Source organism: Balaenoptera borealis (genome assembly GCF_965194805.1).
Source record: "Balaenoptera borealis genome assembly, chromosome: 14".
Lineage (NCBI taxonomy): Eukaryota > Metazoa > Chordata > Mammalia > Artiodactyla > Balaenopteridae > Balaenoptera > Balaenoptera borealis.
Window position 1 is genome coordinate 75,655,209 of NC_138875.1, and position 21,976 is coordinate 75,677,184.

Here is a 21,976-nt window from a genome sequence, read left to right on the forward strand (position 1 = left end):
AAAAAAAAACAAAAAACAAAGGCAATCTTTCTCCACCAATGAAAATGCTGAACAACTTTAAAATAATTTTTCACCTGCTTCTATACATAAAGCTGTCAAAATATTTAAGCTCCGTTATTACACAACCTAAATGTACAATGACAGATGAATGGATAAAGAAGATGTGGTACATATATACAATGGAATATTACTCAGCTGTAAAAAGGAACGAAATCAGGTCATTTGCAGAGATGTGGATGGACCTAGAGTCTGTCATACAGAGTGAAGTAAGCCAGAAAGAGAAAAACAAATATCGTAAATTAACGCATATATGTGGAATCTGGAAAAATGGTACAGATGAATCTATTTGTAGGTCAGGAATAGAGATGCAGACGTAGAGAACAGACATGTGGACACGGGGGGGAAGGCGAGGGTGGGATAAATTAGGAAATTAGGTTTGACGTAAATACATTACCATGTGTAAAATAGATAGCTAGTGGGAACCTGCTGTATAGCACAGGGAGCTCAGCTCGGTGAGCTGTGACAACCTAGATGGGTGGGATGGCGGGGTGGGAGGGAGGTGCAAGAGGAAAGGGATATAGGTATACATATAGCTGATTCACTTCACTGTACAGCAGAAACTAACACAACACTGTAAAGCAATTTTACTCCAATTAAAAAAAAAAAGGCAATCTTCCTCCAGCAACGTAAATGATGAACAACTTTAAAATAATTTTTCACCTGCTTCTATACATAAAGCTGTCAAAATATTTAAGCTCCATTATCACACTTCATAATATATGTCATGGCTCCAGGTGATTACTCTGGAATGAGGAGATGAATCTTTCATAACCCTCCCCCAATAAACATGCACACTCCACCTTATGTTCTGTTATGGAAAATCCTTCTACTTCCAGATGCTGATTGGTGGGGGGAGCTAAATACTTTGACTATGACCTTACCTATGAGATAGATTTTGTGTCTTTGAAACCTGTGGCATAATGAACTATAATTACAGACATTTCAAATTCTCAGTAGTTTTTGCTTAATCAGAGTCAAAGGCAAAATTTGCATTTACTTGTGGGAGAACCTTTCAGTGAAATTTTAAGATAAAACTCAAGGCCTATTCCTCACTAGAGTGGTTGAGACATGATTTATACAGCTCGACTAAACTTAAAGATGACCTGTCTTCAGTGTAGGCAAAATTACATCCTTATGGAGCTCATTGTAATGTTGATCACTGAGAAGGAAGGATTTTGTTGAGAGAAAAGTTGGAAGTTGGGGACCTAGGGTTTGTTTAAGAGGGTCCAGGTAAAGGACTGAGGCACAAGAGGCTGGAAGGTACTGAGTTCTGGAAGACTGCTGCCTCTTGAGTTTTGACGCATTGATGTCACACATCCATTATCTCCTGTTTTCTGAATTGTAATCCCTGTTATTTTCAGAAAGCCCAGATCCAAATACTTTTTAAAAATGGGATCCTATCCTACATGCTCCATTTATTTTGGACTCCCTCCCTTTAAGAAGATGCTATCTTAATTTATTTCATGATCATCTCCTCTTTTTACCCCCTTCACTGGCTGCAGCTCTCCTCACTTTGTTCTTGAAATTCACTGCTAACTTAGTGTACAACTTTCCATATCCTTTTCCATAGTCATGTAAGTATATATATAGAGAGAATACATATAGTGTGTTTTAGGGGTAATCTTTTAAAAATGAGCTCATATTATTTATATTCCTTTGAATCTTGCTTTTCTCTGCATAGTGGCAAGCTCAGCAAGTCATCCTATATTTCTAAATCATTTCTTTTCATGACTGCATAGTATTCCATGGTATTTTGTTAAGTATATTCTACAGTTAATTCAACCATTTTCAATAGTTGGCAAGAATTTTGTTTCCATGGTTTTGTTTTTAGCCTCTACAAATAATACTGCCAACAAAATACTTCTAAATACACAAATCTGAATATAGTACATCTAGGATTTTCTTCTGGGCCCTATTCTCCAACTATGCTATCTTCCTGTTATTCCTTTCTCTTCTCCACCACTCCTCTTGGCAGAATTCTACTCTCAGGATGACTGACAGACATGTTCAGGAAACTCACACCAGGTGAGAAGCACCTCCCAGTATCATGCTTCAAGCAATCCTGTTACCTTGAGTTAATTCAAGCTTTGGCTGCTTGTGTTGTGCTGGTTCTGAGAGACAGTAACTCCACAGCTAGAATTCATTATTGTTAGCAGGGGATAAGGCTGAGGTGAGTTATGGGAGCCTGCCCCTCTCCTCTAAGGCCTTGCAGAGGTAGCTTCAGAGGACATCTCTCTATGAAAAAAAAAATTAACAAACTTTCCCAGACACCACATTAAGGGTTTAGGAATAGTACGTTGGGCTTTTGGGCCTTCTGCTCCTTCAATGCACTCACTAAGATGAAATCTAAACTTCTAATCCAGGCATAGCACTTCCTATACCAATGGCCAACTCTAGGGCTATTTAGAGAGGTTGCCCAAATCATTTGGGTTTTGAAGTCATAGTGATTTAGGTTTGAATCTCTACTCATCTTTCTTAGCAGTGAGTTTGGATAACTTAATTTTACCCTATGAACATCAGTTTTTTTCAACCATAAAATCGGATAAATCATAAATACCCTGCAGGGTTATCGTGTGGATCACTAATATGTAAAACTTTTAGACTTCTGCTCAGAACAAAATAAAGTCAATAAATATTTGTCCAGGTTACTATTGTTTTCCTTTGTTGCATATCATATTAACAAATTAGGCCTTTATAGGGTATTTCCTGCCCATCCTACATCCTCTTAATCTCCACAAGTCATAACAAGTTATAAATCCCAGAAATTTCTAACTAGGGTCTACCCTGAAATGAGGACTCAGTTTATGCTTTCCAAAGATTCCACCTACATTTAACTAGATCAAACTGTCTTCTTTTTTGTAATACTTATCTTCTTAAATGAGTATTTATGGGAAAAAAACCTGTCAGGAAGTTATACAAGAAGAAGGAACTGGTAGAGTGGGCAGAAGAAGGATCTTCAGAGAAGGAAAGTAAGGAGCTGAGTTAGCCTCAGCATATGTGGTTTTGCCTAGAGTTTAGTGGTCAACAAGTATTGACTAATAAGTCTCTTATCGGGGCCCAGCTCCATGGTTGAGCTATTCACATTCATACCTGACCATCCATTAGATGTCCCAAACTAGTACTTTCTCATGTCTTTTCTTTATTTTTTCAATTGAAGTATAGTTTATGTACAATGTTATATGTTACAGGTAGACAGTATAGTGATTCACAATTTTTGAAGGTTATACTCCATTTACAGTTATTATAAAATATTGGCTATATTCCTTGTGTTGTACAATATTGTCTTTTCTTATTAATAACACAAATGTCTTTGAGGTTAATAGAAATAGCTCAATTTTATATATGAGACTCAGAAAGGAGAACTGTTTGGCAATGTCACATAGTTAATTAGTAGCAGAGTCAAGACTGGAATTTTAGGTCATTTGATTTCACCGTCAGTTTTCTTTTTGGTATTAGTGATGTGCTGGAGCAAGTTAATATCGCTGGTGAAAGCTCATTGTAGCATATCTTACCAATTCTGTGTTCAGTGATATCATGTTGGTAGCTTGAAATTGGCCATGGTGGTGGGAGTATTTACAGCACAGAAATAGGTAAATCATATAAATTTGAGTACCAGTTGTCAAACACTTACCAGCATATCACCACAATTATTTCTGGTAATACAAAGAAATTATAAACCATGTTCCCTGAATCCAAGGAATTTATAATCTATCTGTCTTTGTAGACAAAACAATATTATATGAACCCAACTGGTTGTGATATGTATAGGACTAACTGTAAGTTCATTAATAGAATAATGTAAGTTCATAACACCAAATAACGGTCAATTGATCAAATGTAGGTGATAAATCCATGGACCTTGACCTACCCTAGAATTATGAATCAAGATTAAAATTGAGGGACTTCCCTGGTGGTGCAGTGGTTAAGAATCTGCCTGCCAATTCAGGGGACATGGGTTCAATCCCTGGTCTGGGAAGATCCCACATGCCACGGAGCAACTAAGCCCGTGTGGCACAACTACTGAGCCTGCACTCTAGAGCCCACGAGACACAACTACTGAGTCAGCGCCCCTAGAGCCTGTGCTCTGCAACAAGAGAAGCCACTGCAAAGAGAAGCCCGTGCACCGCCATGAAGAGTAGCCCCCGCTCGTCGCAACTAGAGAAAGCCCACGTGCAGCACCGAAGACCCAACACAGACAAAAATAAAATAAATTAAAAAATAAAAAAATTTATTTAAAAAAAGATTAAAATTGAGAAACTAATGGTCAATATATTTACTGTGAATTGCTATTAAATATGAAACCTGACCTCAACACATTTGTTCACTTTTTCATTGGTTCATTCTTTCATTCAAGCTTTCACATTCAAAAAACATTTATATGCCAGGAACTGCGCTAGATGCTGAAGATAAAAACACAGATTCTGGATGTGGAAAAACTGGAACTTCTACATATCATTGGTGGGAATTTAAAAATGGTGTAACCATGTTAGAACAAAGTTTGGCAGTTCCACAAAATGCTAAACATAGAGTTACCATATGACCTAGCAACTCCACTCCTATAAACATATATATCCAAGAAATATGAAAACATACACCCATACAAAAATTTGTACACAAACGTTCAGAGCAGCACTATTCATCCCCAAAGTGGAAACTATGTAAATGTCTATCAACTGAAGAATGGATAAATAAAATGTTGTATAGCTATACAACAGACCATTATTCAGCAATAAAAAGGAAAGTAGTATTGATACATGCTACAGTATGGATGAATCTTGAAAACATTATGCTAAGTGAAAAAAGCTAGTCACATAAGGTCACATATTATATGATTCTATCTATGTTAAATGTCCAGAATAGGCAAATCCACAGAGACAGAAAGCTGGGGTGGAAGAAGCTGAGGGGGAGAGTGAGGAGGGACTGCTAACCAGAACAAGTTTCTTTTTGGAGTGATAAAAATGTTCTAAAATTAAATTGTAGTGATAGTTGCACAATCTGCACAATATTTATTCTAAAAACTGTTGAATTGTGAGCTTTGAAAGGGTGAATTTTGTAGTAGCTTAATTATACACCAATAAAGCTATTTTTTAAAGTAAAAAAATTAGGGAATTCCCTGGTGGTCCAGTGGTTAGTACTCCACACTTCCACTGCAAGGGGCACGGGTTCGATCCCTGGTCGGGGAACTAAGATCCTGCAAGCTGTGTGGTGTGTACCAAAAAAAAAAAAAAAAAAAAAATTATAAAAGTAAAAATATTAAATATAAGGCTAAAGTTCCCTTTTATCAGTAGTCCTAATCACTTCCTAATCCTCCTCATTGGGAACCATTATTATCAGTTTAGTGTATTTGTTTCTAGACCTTCTTTTAAGGTAGAAAGAAAATATATAGCATTGTTTCATGTATGTAAGTATAACATAAATAGTACCATGCTTTTTTTTTAACTCATTATGTCTTGAAGATGGGTCCATTTTATATATAAGCTCCTCAAAGAAAGTGCTCTGGTGGGATCTTGGGCATTATAAATGCTTACTATATTTGATGTAATTCAAATAAATAGCATCAAGATATTTGGGGAAAGGCATTGTCATTTCTGCAAAGGATTTCATGCCTGGCTAATTCACTGGACCTCTATGGTGGGTTAAATATTCCTGATGATATAGTAAGAACTTTGTTACAATCTTCTTCAATTAAAAAAAAACTTTGTTCCAGCAAAGGGTTGAGAGTACAAGCCCTGGGACTTTGTATGGAGGAGCCATACTGGAGGTAAAATAAGAAACAGGAGAGGGTCACGTCTGGAAAGCCAAGTGCAAAAGTGTTTCAAGGAGTGATCAACAGTATTTATGTAGGTGATTAACCAAAAAGCTTAACTAAACGGGATTCTAAAAATTAATATGAACATACTTTAAACAACTTGAATATTCATCTATTGGACTATTGTTTGATGTGGTAGGTAAGAACCTTTATTTCTGTTTGGTTCATTAATGGAAGTAAAATGTAAATGGAGAATGATTCGTGATTTTTTTTTAAAGAGCCTTTCTGCCATTTACAGTTGTCATGTTCACATCTAATGCTATAATATATATTTTCAAGTAGCTTTTCCAAATCATTTGACTCAATGCAAAAACGTTTTCTCTTTACAGTCACATTTTAACACTTTATGTAATATTTAATTGGGTACTATAGTCATAGGTACCATAGTCATAAGTATAACTGGCACAAATAGGTTTGGAAATAAACATAACTTGGTACTTGATGGAAGCAGATACGTAAGGAAAGTAGATATTAAAGTATAGCCTACTAATGCTAAATGTCCAGTGAGTTGTGACTGTCACTGTTTTACAGAAAGAATGGAGAACATCAGTTACTGAAATGAGTAGGTAAGTGAAGGGTAAGAGAACTTCCAGTACATACCAAAATATTAATGTTAAATGAGTATGTTGGGCATTATAGGATACTTTAAAACAATTACAGGTAGTCATCACCCCAAACTTGTAAGGTCAATTAGGCTGCAGTTAAAAAATGTGTCCTGAAAAGACAGACTCTTCAGCAAGTGCTGTTGGGAAAGCTGGACAGCGCATGTAAATCAATGAAGTTAGAACAAACCCCAAAATAAACTCAAAATGGCTTAAAGATGTAAATATCAGACATGATGCCATAAAACTCCTAGAAGAGAACATAGACAAAACATTCTCTGACATAAATCGTAGCAATGTTTTCTTAGGTCAGTCTCCCAAGGCGGCAAAAATAAACAAATGGAACCTAATCAAACTTAAAATCTTTTGCACAACAAAGGAAACCATCAACAAAACGAAAAGACAACCTACGGACTGGGAGAAAATATTAGCAAACGATGCAACTGACAAGGGCTTAATTTCCAAAACACATAAACAGCTCATACAATTCAATAACAAAATATCAAACAACCCAATCAAAAAATGGGCAGAAAAGCTAAATAGACATTTCTCCAAAGAAGACATACAGATGGCCAACAGGCACATGAAAAGATGCTCAACATCGCTAATTATTAGAGAAATGCAAATCAAAACTACAATGAGGTACCACCTCACAGTGGTCAGAATGGCCATCATTAAAAATTCTACAAATAATAAATGCCAGAGAGGGTGTGGAGAAAAGGGAGCCCTCCTACACTGTCGGTGGGAATGTACCTTGGTGCAGCCACTATGGAAAACAGTACGGTGATTCCCTAAAACACTAAAAATAGAGTTGCCATATGATCAGCAATCCCACTCCCAGGCATATATCTGGACAAAACTCTAACTCAAAAATATACATGCACCTGAATGTTCACAGCAACAATAGCCAAGACATGGAAGCAACCTAAATGTCCAGCAACATGAACATGAATGGATGTTCATGAATGGATAAAGAAGATGTGGTATATATATACAATGGAATACTACACTCAGTCATGAAAAAGAATAAAATAATGCCATTGGCAGCAACATGGGTGGGCCTAGAGGTTATCATACTAAGTGAAGTAAGCCAGAAAGAGAAAAACAAATACCATAGGATATCACTTATATGCAGAATCTAAAATATGACACAAAATGAACTTATTTATGAAACAGAAATGGACTGACACACATAGAAAACAAACTTATGGTAACCAAAGGGGAAAGTGGGTAGGAGAGGGATTAGGAGTTTGGATTAGCAGATACAAACCACTATATACAAAATAGATAAACACAAGGTCCTAATGTATAGCACAGTAAACTACATTCAATATCCTGTAATAAACCATAATGGAAATGAATACGAAAAAGAATAGGTATATATATGTATAACTGAATCACTCTGCTGTACACCAGAAACTAACACATTGTAAATAAAGTATACTTCAATAAAAATAAGTAAATAAGCAAATAAATAAATAAAACTGGGAAAAAATTCATGGGAAAGGGGAAATCCTAGGAAAGTTCTCAGTCAAAAGGGAATATGTGAAGGAAGTTGATAATAATATCCTGTGCTTGTGTAGCACTTTTTATTTTACAAAGCATTTTTACAAATATTACTTAATCATCAGAAAAGCTCATATAGATATTATTTCCACTTTACAAACAAGAAGCTGATGCTCAAAGAGAGTAAATGACAAAAATAACAAAATTTGCAAATAAACAAACTGAGTCTTGAATTCGGGTTTTCTATGTTAAAAAAAAAAACCTTTCAGTAAGGCTCCATATCACAGTCCGTGAAAAAAACTGATTTACCATAGGATGTAGCATTCAATTTCTTACAGGCTACGAAACAAATTTAAATATAAGGAAGGGAGATTTTCAGAAGGTGGCAGCACCAGTGCAATTTTTTAAAATCTCAAATCACCCCATAAAAACAGACAAAGCACTATGATGGTAATAAATCAAACCCTACAAACAACAACAAAAAAAGGTGATAAGTCATCTTACAAACCCCAAGGTATGGTGTATAAGGACAAACTCTGATAACTCCAAGACCCAAGTGGTAAATAGTAACTGCCATGGAGAAAGCAGAGAGAAGTAATGGGATGCCTATTGGACCTGAGAACAGGAAAAAACCAAATATCCAACAGATACTTGCTGGAAAGCATAGTGAGCCAATTTGAAAAATAGTACCTGAAACTGAAGTTTCGGACACTTCAATTCTGGGGAGAATGCAAGGGGTCGATTGCAAGGGGTGAAGGGGCCAGAGAAGTCTGAGGTCTACAACTTTAAAAATTAAAGGACAAAGTCTTCTAGGACAAAGTCTTATGCTGGGGAGAATCTGCTATAAGTAGAATTCAAATTGTCCAGGACAAAAAGGCAAAGGAAAGAGATTTTAAGTGGAAACACTTTCATTGTTTCACTAATTAATATGTTATTTGGCATTACATTTTGGTAAATGGTCTTTACCATGTTTATGTAGTATCTTTGTTTTCCCATTAAAGTTTTAAAATAGGAATAGTCAGTGAATTTTAACAACTTTTTGGCATGCATTCATATGTTTATATTTATTTCTCCTTTAACTTTTTGTGTGATGAATTACGATGATACATTTCTTAATGCTAAACTCATGCTTATGTTTCTGGCATAAATTCTTTTTGAGCATGGTGTTTTCCTTGAATATACTACAAGGTTCTATTTCTAATATATCTTTTAAAATTATTTTAATCTACATTCAGAAAAAGTGAAATTTATTTCGGAGCTTTTAAAAATGCCATCTTTATCAAGTTAGGGAATTAAGATTATATTACCTCCAGGCTTCCCTGGTGGCGCGGTGGTTAAGAATCCGCCTGCCAATGCAGGGGACACGGGTTCGAGCCCTGGTCCGGGAAGATCCCACATGTCGCGGAGCAACTAAGCCTGTGAGCCACAACTACTGAGGCTGTGCTCTAGAGCCCGCAAGTCACGACTACTGAAGCCTGCGTGCCTAGAGCCTGTGCTCCGCAACAAGAGAAGCCACCACAATGAGAAGCCCGCACACCGCAATGAAGAATAGCCCCCGCTCGCCACAACTAGAGAAAGCCCACGTGCAGCAACAAAGACCCAATGCAGCCAAAAATAAATAAATAAATAATTTTTAAAAATTATATTACCTCCATAAAGAATTTTTCATATTTTCCTTTGGATTTTAAAATTTAGCGATGATAGAATAGCACAAATAGTTTTGTATAATTTAAAATCCTCTGTACCCATATTATACATTTCTACCTTATTCATTTTTGCACTGTGGTAAGAACGCAACAATTTTTAACAAAAATTTAAGTGTACAACACAGTATTTTTTTTTAATTGGGGTATAGTTGTTTTGCAATGTTGTGTTAGTTTCTACTGTACAGCGAAGTGGAGTTCCCTGTGCTATACAGCAGGTTCTCATTAGTTATCTATTTTATACATATTAGTATATATATGTCAATTCTTATCTCCCAATTCATTCCCACCCACAACACAGTATTGTTGACTCTAGGTACAATGTTGTACAGCAGATCCCTAGAAATTATTCATCTTGCTTAACTGAGACTTGATGTCATTGATTGGTAAATCCCCATTTCCCCATACCCCAGCCTGTGGCAACCACCATTCAACTCTTTGATTCCATGAATTTGACTAATTTAGATACCTCATATAAGTAGAAAAATGAGGTATTTGAATTTCTGTGACTGGTCTATTTTACTCAGCATAATGTCCTCAAGGTTCATCCATGTCGTCATATGTTGCAGGATATCCTTATTTCTTAAGGCTGAATAGTATCATATGTATATCACATTTTCTGTATTTGTTGATGAACATTTAGGCTGTTTCCATATCTTGGTTATTGTAAATCTTGGCTGCAATGAACAAGGGAATGCTAGTATCTCTTTGATATCATGCCACTCCTTTCTGGCCTACAAGGTTTCTGCTGGAAAAAACACTGAGAGTCTTTTGGATGTTTCTTTGTATGTGACAAGTCGCTTTTCTCTAGCCTCTTTCAAAATTCTCTGTCTTTGACTTTTGACAATATATGCGCCTCAGTGTGGATTATCTTTAGATTCATCTTGCTTGGTGATCTCTAGGGTTTGTGGATCTGTATGTCCACTTGCTTCTCTATATCTGGGAAGTTTTCAGTCAATTTTTTGAATATGCTTTCTGGTCTTTTTTTCTCTCTTCCAACTGGGACTCCTATAATCGTTGGCTTGATGATATCCCAAAAGTCCCCTAAGCTTTCTTCACTGTTTTTCATTCTTTCTGTTTTCTTCACTGACTGAATTATTTCCAAAGTTCACTGATCCTTTCTTCTGCTTGATCTAGTCTAATGTTGAACCCTTCTAGTGAATTGTTTTTCAGTTCAATTATTGTGTTCTTCAGCTCCATGACTTCTGTCTGGTAGTTTTTAATATCTTCTATCTCTGTGTTGAAATTCTCACTTTGTTCATGCATTGTTCTCTTGACTTCAGTGAACATTTTAAAAACAATATTTTTGGATTCTCTATCAGGTAAATAATACACGTTCATTTCATTAGGGTCAGTTTCTGGAGATTTATCTTGTTCCTTTATGTGGAACATCTTTGCCTGATTCTTCATATCTTTGACTTTCTGTGTTGTAGTCTGTGTATCAGACAAACCAGGCACCTCTCTCAGTCTTCACAGGCTGGCCTCATACAGGAGAAGACCTCCACCAATAACTCTGGCCAGAGATTCTAGGGGCCTCTACCAACTCTTTCTCTCCCCAGGAAGCAGCAGGCATCTGTGGTTCTTATATGCTTGCTTTGTGCTGAGCCAAGGGGAGGAGCTGTCTTTAATTTTTGCCAGTTTGATTACTGTGTGTCTTGGCATGTTCTTCCTTGGATTTATCCTGCCTGGGACTCTGTGCACTTCCTGGGCTTGGGTGACTGTTTCCCTTCCCATGTTATGGAAGTTTTCAGCTATTATCTCTTCCAATATTTTCTCAGGTCCTTTCTCTCTCTCTGTTCTCCTTCTGGGACCCCTACAATGTGAATGTTGGTGTATCTGACGTTGTCCCAGAGGTCTCTGACTGTCTTCATTTCTTGTCATTCTTTTTTCTTTATTTTGTTCTGTGGCAATGATTTCCTCCATTCTGTCTTCCAGGTCATTTATCCATTCTTCTGCCTCACTTATTCTGTTATTGATTCCTTCTAGTGTATTTTTCATTTCAGTTGTTGTATTCTTCATCTCTTTGTTCTTTAGTTCTACCAGGTCTTTATTAAACATTTCTTGTATCTTCTCGGTCTGTGTCTCCATTCTTTTTTCCAAGATCTTGGATCATCTTTACTATCATTACTCTGAATTCTTTTTTGGGCAGATTGCCTATCTCCACTTCATTTAGTTGTTCTTCTGGGGTTTTATCTTGTTCCTTCATCTGGTACATAATCCTCTGCTGTCTCATTTTGTCTTACTTTCTGCGATCGTGGTTTCATTCTGCAGGCTGCAGGGTTGTAGTTCTTCTTGCTTCTGCTGTCTGCTTCCTGGTGGATGAGGCTGTCTAAGAGGCTTGCATGGGCTTCCTGGTGGAAGGGACTGGTTCCTGCCCACTAATGGGTGGAGCTGGGTCTTGTCCCTCTGATGGGTAAGGCTTTGCCAAGGGGTGTGTCTAGAGGGCTATGGACTCAGGAAGACTTTAAGCAGCCTGTCTGCTGATGGGTGGGGCTGTGTTCCCACCCTGTTGGTTGTTTGGCCTGAGATGTCCCAGCACTGGAGTCTTCAGGCTGTGGGGGTGGGGTCAGGTCTTAAGAAAATGGCGGCCTTCAGGAGGGCTCATGCCAATGAGTACTTCCCAGATCTGCTGCCACCAGTGTCTCTGTCCCTGCAATGAGCCACAGCTCCCCACTGTCTCCACAGGAGACCCTCCAATACTAGCCCAGTCTAGTAGGCCTGGCCCAGTCTCTTATGAGGTCTCTGCTTTTTCCCTGGGTCCTGGTGCACATGAGACCTTGTGTGCATGCTCCAAGAGTAGAGTTTCTGTTTCCCTCAGTCCTGTGGAATTCCAGTGATCAAGCCCTGCTGGCCTTCAAAGCCAGATTCTCTGGGACCTCCTCCTCCCATTGCCAGACCCCCAGGCTGGGGAGCCAGACGTGGGGCTCAGTACTTTCGCTCCTGTGGGAGAACTTCTGTGGTATAATTATTTTCCAGTTTGTGGGTTGCCCACCTGGCAGGTATGGGATATGATTTTATCATGATTGCACCCCTCCTACCATCTCACTGTGGCTTCTTCTTTGTCTTTGGATGTAGGGTATCTTTTTTGTTAGGTTCCAGCACTTTTTTTTTTTGTCAGTAGTTGTCAGCATTTAGTTGTGATTTTGGTGTTTTCATAAGAAACAGTGAGCTCACATCCTTCTACTCTGCCATCTTGTCTCTGTCTCAAGTTAAGGTTCTTGACAAGAGCTTTTACTTTTGATGAGGTCCAATTTATGGATTTTTTTTTTAATGGATCATGCTTTTGGTATCATGTTTAAGAATTCTTCACCAAGTCTTAGATCCTGAAGATATTCTATGTTTTCTTCTAAAATGTTTTGTATTTTACATTTATGTTTATGATCCATTTGAGGTGATTTTTGTATGAAGTGTTAGGTTTAGGTTGAGGTTCCTCTTTTTTGTCTATGTATATCCAATTTTCCAGCACAATTTGTTGAAAAGATGCTCCTTCCTCCACAGAATTGCTTTTCCCCTTTGGTCAAAAATCAGATGACCATACATGTGTGGGTTCTCTATTTCTGAATTCTCTATTCTGTTCCATTGATCTATGTGTTTATCCCATCACCAATACCACACAGTCTTGAAACTCAGTAGAGTGGTCCCTCCCATGTTACTCATTCCCAAAATTATTTTAACTATTCTAGTTTTTTTGCCTTTTAGAAAATATATATTCACAATAAATATTTCACAATGTGTACATATATATCAAATCATCATATTGTATACTTTAAATATATAAAATTTTATTTGTGAATTATACCACAATAAAGCTAGGGGGAGAAAGTTGAGAAGAAAAAAATGCCAAGAGCTTGATAGAAAAAGGGGAAAAAACATTAACCGACAATTATTAAAAGATATAAAAATGGCCTTTAAACATATTAAAACATTGCAAATTCACTCAAAATCAGAAAAATACAAATTAAACAATACCGACCTGCTACTTATCACCTATCAGTTTGGTGAAAATTAAAATGTATGGCATGGCAATATATTCTGTTGCTTAGACTTTGGGGAAATAGGCACTCTGATACACTGCCAATGGAAATGAAAACTGGCAAAAACCTTCTGAAGGGGAATTTGGCAATATCAAACAAAGCTACATATGCAATTAGCATGAACACTACCTTCTCATTTCTAGGAATTTTCCTCCACAAAAATATATGTATGTAATATTATTTGCTGATGATAGTGTATAATTTCAAAATAATATAAACAATGTAAAAACCCATACATAGGAGAGTGATTGAATAAATTACGGTACATCTATAAAACTGAATACTATGTAGCTATAAAAAAGAGAATGAGGAATATTTCTATAAACTGATATGGAGTGATTTACAGGATGTATCTTTAAGTTCAGAAAGGAAAGTGGAAAATATTATGCTACATTTACATAAGAAAAAAGGGGATACAAGGAAATATATATGTATCTGCTTATTTGTACAGAAAGAAATACAGGAAAAATAAACCAAGTACTATTGAGATTGATGAATGAGAAGTGGGTGGAAAGAATAAGGACATGGGAACAGGTTAAAGGCTTTGAATACACCTTTTTGTATAGTACTGACTTTTAGAATCATGGAAACATTTCACATACTCCCTCCAAATCATCAGCAATATCCCAAATGTGGGGGCAAACCAGAATGAAATACAAACAGTAACATATGACCCTAACTGAATTAAAAATGAATAACATGACCATACTGAATAGGTCTGGATAGAAAAGTACCAATCTAAATAATTTTGGGAAACATTATTGCAACCTCACACTGTCAGGCTAAAGAACTGAACATATTGGGTTGGCCAAAAAGTTCCTTTGGTTTTTAAGTAAAAATAAAAGACACATTTTTCATTTTCACCAAGAACTTTATTGAACAACGTATTCACCATTTTGTTCCACTACCTTCTGCCATTTTTCAGGCAACTTCATAATTCCACCTTCCCCAAACTTTTTAATCTTTTTGAGCAAAGAACTGCTCCAGGTGCCTTTTACAGTCTTCCAGGGAATTGAAACTTTTTCCATTAATTTTTTCCGTTAAGAGAATTTTGTAAAGACCGAAATAAATGGAAATCCGAAGGTGCAATGTCTGGTGAATACAGCAGATGAATCAGAACTTCCTAGCCAAGCTGCAACAGTTTTTGTCTGGTCATCAAAGAAACATGCAGTCTTGCATTATCCTAATGGAGGATTATGCATTTTTCTGTTGACTAATTCTGGATGTTTTTCGTCAGGTGCTTCTTTCAGGTGGTCTAATTGGGAGCAGTTCTTGTTGGAATTAATCGTTTGGTTTTCTGGAAGGAGCTCATAATAGAGAACTCCCTTCCAATCCCACCATATACACATCATCACCTTCTTTTATTTATTTATTTATTTATTTATTTATTTATTTATTTATTTATTTATTTATTTATTTATTGGCTGTGTTGGGTCTTCGTTTCTGTGCAAGGGCTTCCTCTAGTTGTGGCAAACGGGGGCCACTCTTCAGCACGGTGCGCGGGCCTCTCACTATCGCGGCCTCTCTTGTTGCGGAGCACAGGCTCCAGACGCGCAGGCTCAGTAATTGTGGCTCACGGGCCTAGTTGCTCCGCGGCATGTGGGATCTTCCCAGACCAGGGCTCGAACCCGTGTCCCCTGCATTGGCAGGCAGATTCTCAACCACTGTGCCACCAGGGAAGCCCTCATCACCTTCTTTGGATGAAGACTGGCCTTTGGTGTGGTTGGTGGTAATTCATTTCACTTGCCCCACGATCTCTTCCACTCCACATTATTGTATGGTATGCACTTTTCATCACCCGTCACAATTTGTTTTAAAAACAGAACGTTTTCATTATGTTTAAGTAGACACTTGCATGCAAAATACGGTCAAGAAGATTTTCTTCACTTAAATTCTGTGGAACCCAAACCTCAACGCGAATAAAATAACCAAGCTGGTGCAAATGATTTTCAATGCTTGATTTGGATATTATGAGTATGTCGGTTATCTCCTGTGGTATAACTTTGATTGTTCTCAATTAATGTCTCGATTTGTTAAAAATAGTTTAATTAATTATTTGGCTGTGCTGGGTCTTAGTTGCAGCATGCAGGATCTTCATTGCAGCATGCGGGATCTTTAGTTGAGGCATGCGAACTTTTAGTTGCAGCGTGTGGGATCTAGTTCCCTGACCAGGGATCGAACCCAGGCCCCCAGCATTGGGAGCACGGAGTCTTAGCCACTGGACCACCACGGAAGTCCCTAGTATCTCAATTTGATCACTATCAACTTCAACTAGTCTACCTGACCATGGAGCATCGTCCAGCAAAAAATCTCCAGCACGAAACTTTGCAAACCACTTCTAACACATTCAATCAGTCACAGCACCTTCTCCATACACTGCACAAATATTTTTTTGCATTTCAGTTGTGTTTTTACCTTTCTTGAAATAATAAAGCATAATATGCCAAAAATGTTGGTTTTTTTCTTACATCTTCAATATTAAAATGGCTATACAAAAATTCAACAATTTTGATAAGATTTTTTAAAATGCATGCTGATATGACAGCTGTCATGATACAATCTACCAAAATTGTTTCAAATGAAGTTAGAGACAACTAAGCACTACTAGAGCCATGTTACAGAAAAATCTGAAATAACAGTTTGGCCAACCCAATAAACACTGTTCTCCAGTTCATATATTTGCTTTTCACAGAGGCATGGGTTAGTTACTCTAAAAATACTTTACATGTATTGTAGGATTGAGCAAATAAACAAACATATTGTGAATAATAAAAAAAAAAAGGAAAAGGATGGGACGTTTGAAATGGGCTGTATGGTACAGAGTAGGGAATGGTGCAAAAGGCATTAAACAGCAGAGGCCTGTGACCTACCCAGAAATCCACAAACCTCTGCTCTGGAACTTAAGTTTCAATGACTCAAAAGAGTACTGGATGACAGGAGGGGAAGGCTGTTCCATGGGAACTGGGTCTAAGGGAAGAGGTTATATATTTTTCTTTCCTTGGGGCTTGATCCTGGCTCGTTGTACTGGCTGGGCCTGTGAAAGTTTCCTCTCCTTGGTATACTCCTCTATGAAGACAGCAGGAGCTCAGCTAAGGAGCACTAAAACTGTTGTTCTTTAAGGGTGGTTGCAAAGTAAGGACACTCCAGAAGAGAGAGAGCTCAAGAGAAGTAGGAAGAGACATAGTCAAAAGGTAGGTGTCATCATGTAATACTCTGAGGGTGGGAGCAGCTATCCTTCTGGCAGGCAGCAAAGCTTTGATCTTTGGCCAAACAACTGTGGCACTGACAAAGATCTGGGTCCAAGGGAAGTCAACTCACAGACAGAGGTCTGGGATCATTTCCTGTTTCACTTGGGCCATGACAATGACAACCCCAGTTAGTTACTTTGCCTGCCCCCTGTCTTGTCTTCTATGAAATCAAGTGATCATGGATAAGGTTTGGAGTGATGTTTCTTCAAGGAATGCCGTTTAGGGCATTTGAGAAAGGGCCCTTCCCATATTAAGCTGCATGTCACTTTATTGGTAATTGTGACTATTCTTCCAGGGACGCACTGTAGTGGGAATCTCTTTATTATGAAATAGTCTTCCCTAGGAACCTGATGATGTTCAGAGAACTAGAAGAAAAAGCAGAAAAGGTATCCAATGTCCTGCTCAAACAAGGAAAATGGCATACTATTAAGTTGAAGCAAAAGAAAGAATTATTTGTCAAGAAGTTCCCTGTTTATACACATCAAAATGGGAAACTAGTTTTGCTTTTATTCAGGATGACTGAGTATTCAGAGGACGACCTGGATTCTTTTGTGACAATCAGCACTTGCTCAGGGCAAAAGGGAATCCTGACCTTAGATGGCACTGTCTTTGGTATCAAGCCTATATATATTGAGCATATGGTTTACAGCATATCTTTAAAATCAGGTGAGTCTTGTGTAATCCGTGGAGATAAACAAGAGGAGCTCTTAAGCACTTCACAATTTCAGAGAAAAATAGAACCTTCCTCAGTTCCTATGCCCTATATGTGGCCACTTCCCAAGTATGTACAAGTTGACTGTGGTTGACAATAAGTGATTCCAAATGTGGAATAATAATGTTACCAAGACCACAAAGATGTTAATAGATGTCCATGCTCTGGTCAACAGGTACACGAAGGATATAATGTGAAAGCGGTGCTTACTGGGTTAGGGATATGGATAGAGAAAACTCTTGTGCAAATCTTCCTGAATTTGCAGGAAACACTTCAAAATTTTAAACACTGGAAAGACTGGTATCTCTTGAGAGGGGTGAAACATGCTGCTGCTCATGTGATTATTGGCCAAATTCTTGGGAAGTATGAGGACCATGCATTTCTCAGTGTTATCTGCACTGCCAAGAATGCAACCAGTGCTGAATCTTTCTTTCATGAAGATACACCACATTTCACAGCTTTCATAGCTCATGAGGTTGGCCATGACTTGGGAATGAAGCATGACCATGTGGCCTGCAAGTTCCATGGCCAGCACCTCTGTACTATGCATGAATTTATTACTGTAGATATGGGCTTCAGCAACTGCAGCTTCCACTATTTCCACCAGCTGTTGCATAAGCACAGAGAGGGCTGCTTATTTAATAGAACTGAACTCCAAAACTCCTTTTGAAAGCCATATTGTGGGAATAAGATATTAGATAAAGGAGAAGAATTTGACTATGGCAGTGTTTTTGACTGTCAAAAGGATCACTGTTGTCTGCCCTCATGCCAGCTGAGGAAGGGTTTAAATTATGCATTTGGATCTTGCTGCAAAAACCGCACATCTCTAAAAGCAACCACAACTTGCCACCTCAGTGTGGATAAGTGTGACCTCCCAGAATACTGTAATGGCACCCCCAAGTGCTGCCACACGGATACCTACAAGCAAGATGGCACTCCTTGCAAGGAACGAGGTTATTGTTGCCAAGGCCGGGGTTGAAGCCTAGAGAATCTGTGTGTTAAAATCTTTGAAAAGGGCACAAAGGTTGCCCAGGAAAGTTGCTAACATTAATGAATACCAAGGGAGACAGGTTTGGAAACTGTGGCAGTGAATCTAAAGGGATATTTAAAGTCTTCAGCAAGTGCAAGGCCAAAGGTGTAAAAAGTGGGAGGCTGCTATGTGAAAACATCCAAAGGCTCCTATGCTTTGAAAAACATCAAACACCCAGTTCCCCATGCAGAACACGTGGTGTTGGGGTGCAGAGATTTTTTGAAGCTACAGACTGGGCTGATGAGGAGGAGGTGAAGGATGATACAACATGTGGTTCAAGGAAGATCTGTATTAATCAAAGCTGCACAGATACAACTATACTCCACTATGACCGTAAACTGGACAAGTCATGGAGTCATGGGAGGGGTATTTGCAGAAATTTTAAGAACTGCCACTGTATCTATGTCTATGCCCCTCCTACATGTGAATTCAAGGGTTACGTAGTTTGAATAGTGGCCCTCCTACTCTCAGTATGATGAAGAGTTGATAATCCCAATCTTGCCTAACATTTTATTATTTTTCATTCCTACTATCTTTTTGTTTGCCTACATCTATAGAATATCTAAGACCAGTGTCAATGCAAAAAATTCATCAGAGAAGCAAGATGAACAAACCTGACATACATTTGATAATTATCTTCTTTCTGGTAATAAAGTCAAATATGAAGTGATACCGATAGGACATTTTAAGAATTGGACTCCTTAATTCTGGTGTTCCTCAAGGTCTACGGAAATGAGAATCTTGCTTCCATCTGTCTTTCTATATGCTGAATTCTTATTAGTTTTTAAATTAAAAGAAGTTAAAGCAGCTCTCTAGGTAAAGCAATCTTTCTTGTTCTGTGCTACCCAGTAATCTGTGCTATACATCTTGGGAGGCCTCAAGATGTGTTCTTGACATAATGAAGTCAGGTTACCATCCATAGTAAGGCTGAAGCTCATGGCCTAAAACCTAAAGAGCTATTATTGAGCTCCCTAACATTTCTATTGAGAACTCCTTTGGAAAGATCTCTGGAACTTACTTTTCAGAGTATACTGTCTAATGCCCCATTATAATCTACCCTGTCAATTTTCTCTAATCTTAAGGATTTTGCCTTGCACTGACGAAGGGAATTTATCAGGTGAAAAGCATCTGATTATTAGTTCCAGATGTTTTAGTTGATTGTCATTCCAGTTTTTGTCCATTTGGCTTTCCCCTTTGTTTTGGCATCACAGTTTCTGATGCCCTGGCCTCAGTTTGGCCTTGTTAATGACTTAACTGGAGAGACCAAACATCACTTGTTATGTGACTAAAGAGGAAGAAACATTAAACATTCCTACCCATGAATAAGCCTCTTCAATGTGGGAATCTTTTCTTTCCCCAAAGGTTAAATTCTACTTGTTAGTCATTCATTCATCTGTTCATTCATTCAATAAACATATATTTAGCACTTACAGCCAGATTGAACCATGTAAAATTGATGATATTAGACCATTTTCACCTACAAAAATGGCAAGTTCATATGGTTCAACCTAATTCTACGTGGTTCAACCTAATTCTACGTCCAAGCACTATGAAACCTACCTTGGGTTTTTGCTTATAAATGAGAGTTGAGAAGTTTTTGATTCAGAGTTTTAGTTCTGATTTCTCTTAAATCTTATTATCCACGGTAACTTCAAAAGACTGGCCTTAATCTTCTGGAGCAGGAAGGTTCCTATTGTTAAGGCCTAGAATGGCATGGAATATGTAAGAGACTAGGATGTGGTGTGTATGAGGATCCCACTATCACTTTTTTTTAAAAAATTATTTATTTTGGCTGCGTTGGGTCTTCATTGCTGCATGCGGGCTTTCTCTAGTTGCGGCGAGCGGGGGCTACTCTTCTTGCGGTGCACGGGCTTCTCATTGTGGTGGCTTCTCTTATTGTGGAGCACAGGCTCTAGGTCGTGCGGGCTTCAGCAGCTGTGGTTCGCGGGCTCTAGAGCGCAGGCTCAGTAGTTTTGGCGCACACACTTAGGTGCTCCGCGGCATGTGGGATCTTCCCCGACCAGGGCTCGAACCCGTGTCCCCTGAATTGGCAGGCAGACTCTTAACCACTGAGCCCCCCACCATCACTTTTTTTGACAGCTTCTGTCCTTGCTTCTTCTGAGTTTCCAAAACTCTTCAAAGAATGTAAACCCAAGACTTTGTACAACCAAAAGGAGAGTAACAGCAATGTGAAGACCTGAGAAAGTTGTTGCATGCCACACTACTTCCCCCACAACCATGGAGTAGAGAGCTTGGAAATACTTTATATAAATAATAACTTGGAATTTATTTCTTGTAGAAGAGACTTAGACAAATCTAATATTTATTGAAATAATATGAGTCTATCTCTTAGGTGGAAAGTGGCTTCATCTCCCTGAATAGTGACTTTACTTGTGAATCTGAGAATAATGATTAGATCCCACCCACTTCACCTAGAGTAGCTACTAACCATGGCACTACATTCCCTTTCACTTCCGTAGTTTAAGGCACGGTTAGAAAAGACTTAAGATGTTCTTCCCAAACACTCTTCCCAAACCATTAGTGTAGAATCATTCCAGTTCTGGATGTTCCAGTTCTACAGTTTCAAAGAATGGTGGAGGTGCTAGTAGCAAAAGCAATGGTAGACTCCAATGGATCTAGGCCCCTGCTATAGAATCTCTTCTGTGAGCATAATAATGGTGTCTGGGTGTCTGCATCATGCCGAGCCTCTTGCTTTAGTTGGTAGAACTTGTACTGTGTCCAGCCGTATACTCCACAGTTGAGCAGACCCTGAGATGATGCTGTTAGAGCCTGGAGGAGATGAAGGGGTGATGGAGCCCATCCTTCAGGTTTTCAGAGAATTGGGGAATAGTTTCCATTCCTTATTTATAAATCACTGTTATATTTATTCTATCTCAAAAATCAAAATTTGGTGTCAGTTTTTAAAAAATATTTTTCTAGCTCTTCCTGAACTCACTCTTCACACCGTACCTTGTTATGGATGACTTAAGAGTTAGTCATATTTCTTAGTATATACATAAGGATAATGAAGTCGTTTCAATGTCCCTCCTTATTGCCCCATTTCCCAGGTTAGGCTTGAAGAAACTGCCCTATCACCATAGTTAGATAGCCCAAAAAACCCTTCTTAAATCTGATAAAGGATGAAAAGAGAGAATCATTTTTTCTTTACTTCTTTCTCTCTATTCACCTGGAATAGCTAATTTACCCCATTCTTTTCACTCTGGGTGAGAGAGAATCATGTCACTATCAGAGTTTCATAAGAACATTATCTG

At 38.2% G+C, this 21,976-nt stretch overlaps 1 protein-coding gene and 1 pseudogene across 15 annotated transcripts in view; one reads left to right on the forward strand and one right to left on the reverse strand.

Annotated features, from left to right (window-relative positions):
* Nucleotides 1–21,976, reverse strand: part of TMEM116 (transmembrane protein 116) — a 238,315-nt gene that overhangs the window by 112,442 nt on the left and 103,897 nt on the right. For 4 of the 14 annotated variants that reach the window (XR_014234089.1, XR_014234090.1, XR_014234091.1 and 1 more), the window contains 2 exons: nucleotides 15,406–21,494; nucleotides 13,534–15,069 (listed from right to left, as the gene is read on the reverse strand). The exons of 8 other annotated variants lie outside the window; for them this stretch is intronic. Coding sequence is in view for 2 of the 6 variants with exons in the window: in XM_082353707.1 (XP_082209833.1) it covers nucleotides 21,288–21,494 (207 nt within the window). In the remaining 4 variants the exon portion in view is untranslated. 2 more of the 14 variants (XM_082353705.1, XM_082353707.1) reach the window with 2 other exon arrangements.
* The window catches only part of LOC309610613 (disintegrin and metalloproteinase domain-containing protein 1a pseudogene), a 152,972-nt pseudogene that overhangs the window by 31,994 nt on the left and 99,002 nt on the right, over nucleotides 1–21,976 (forward strand). The window lies entirely within an intron of this gene.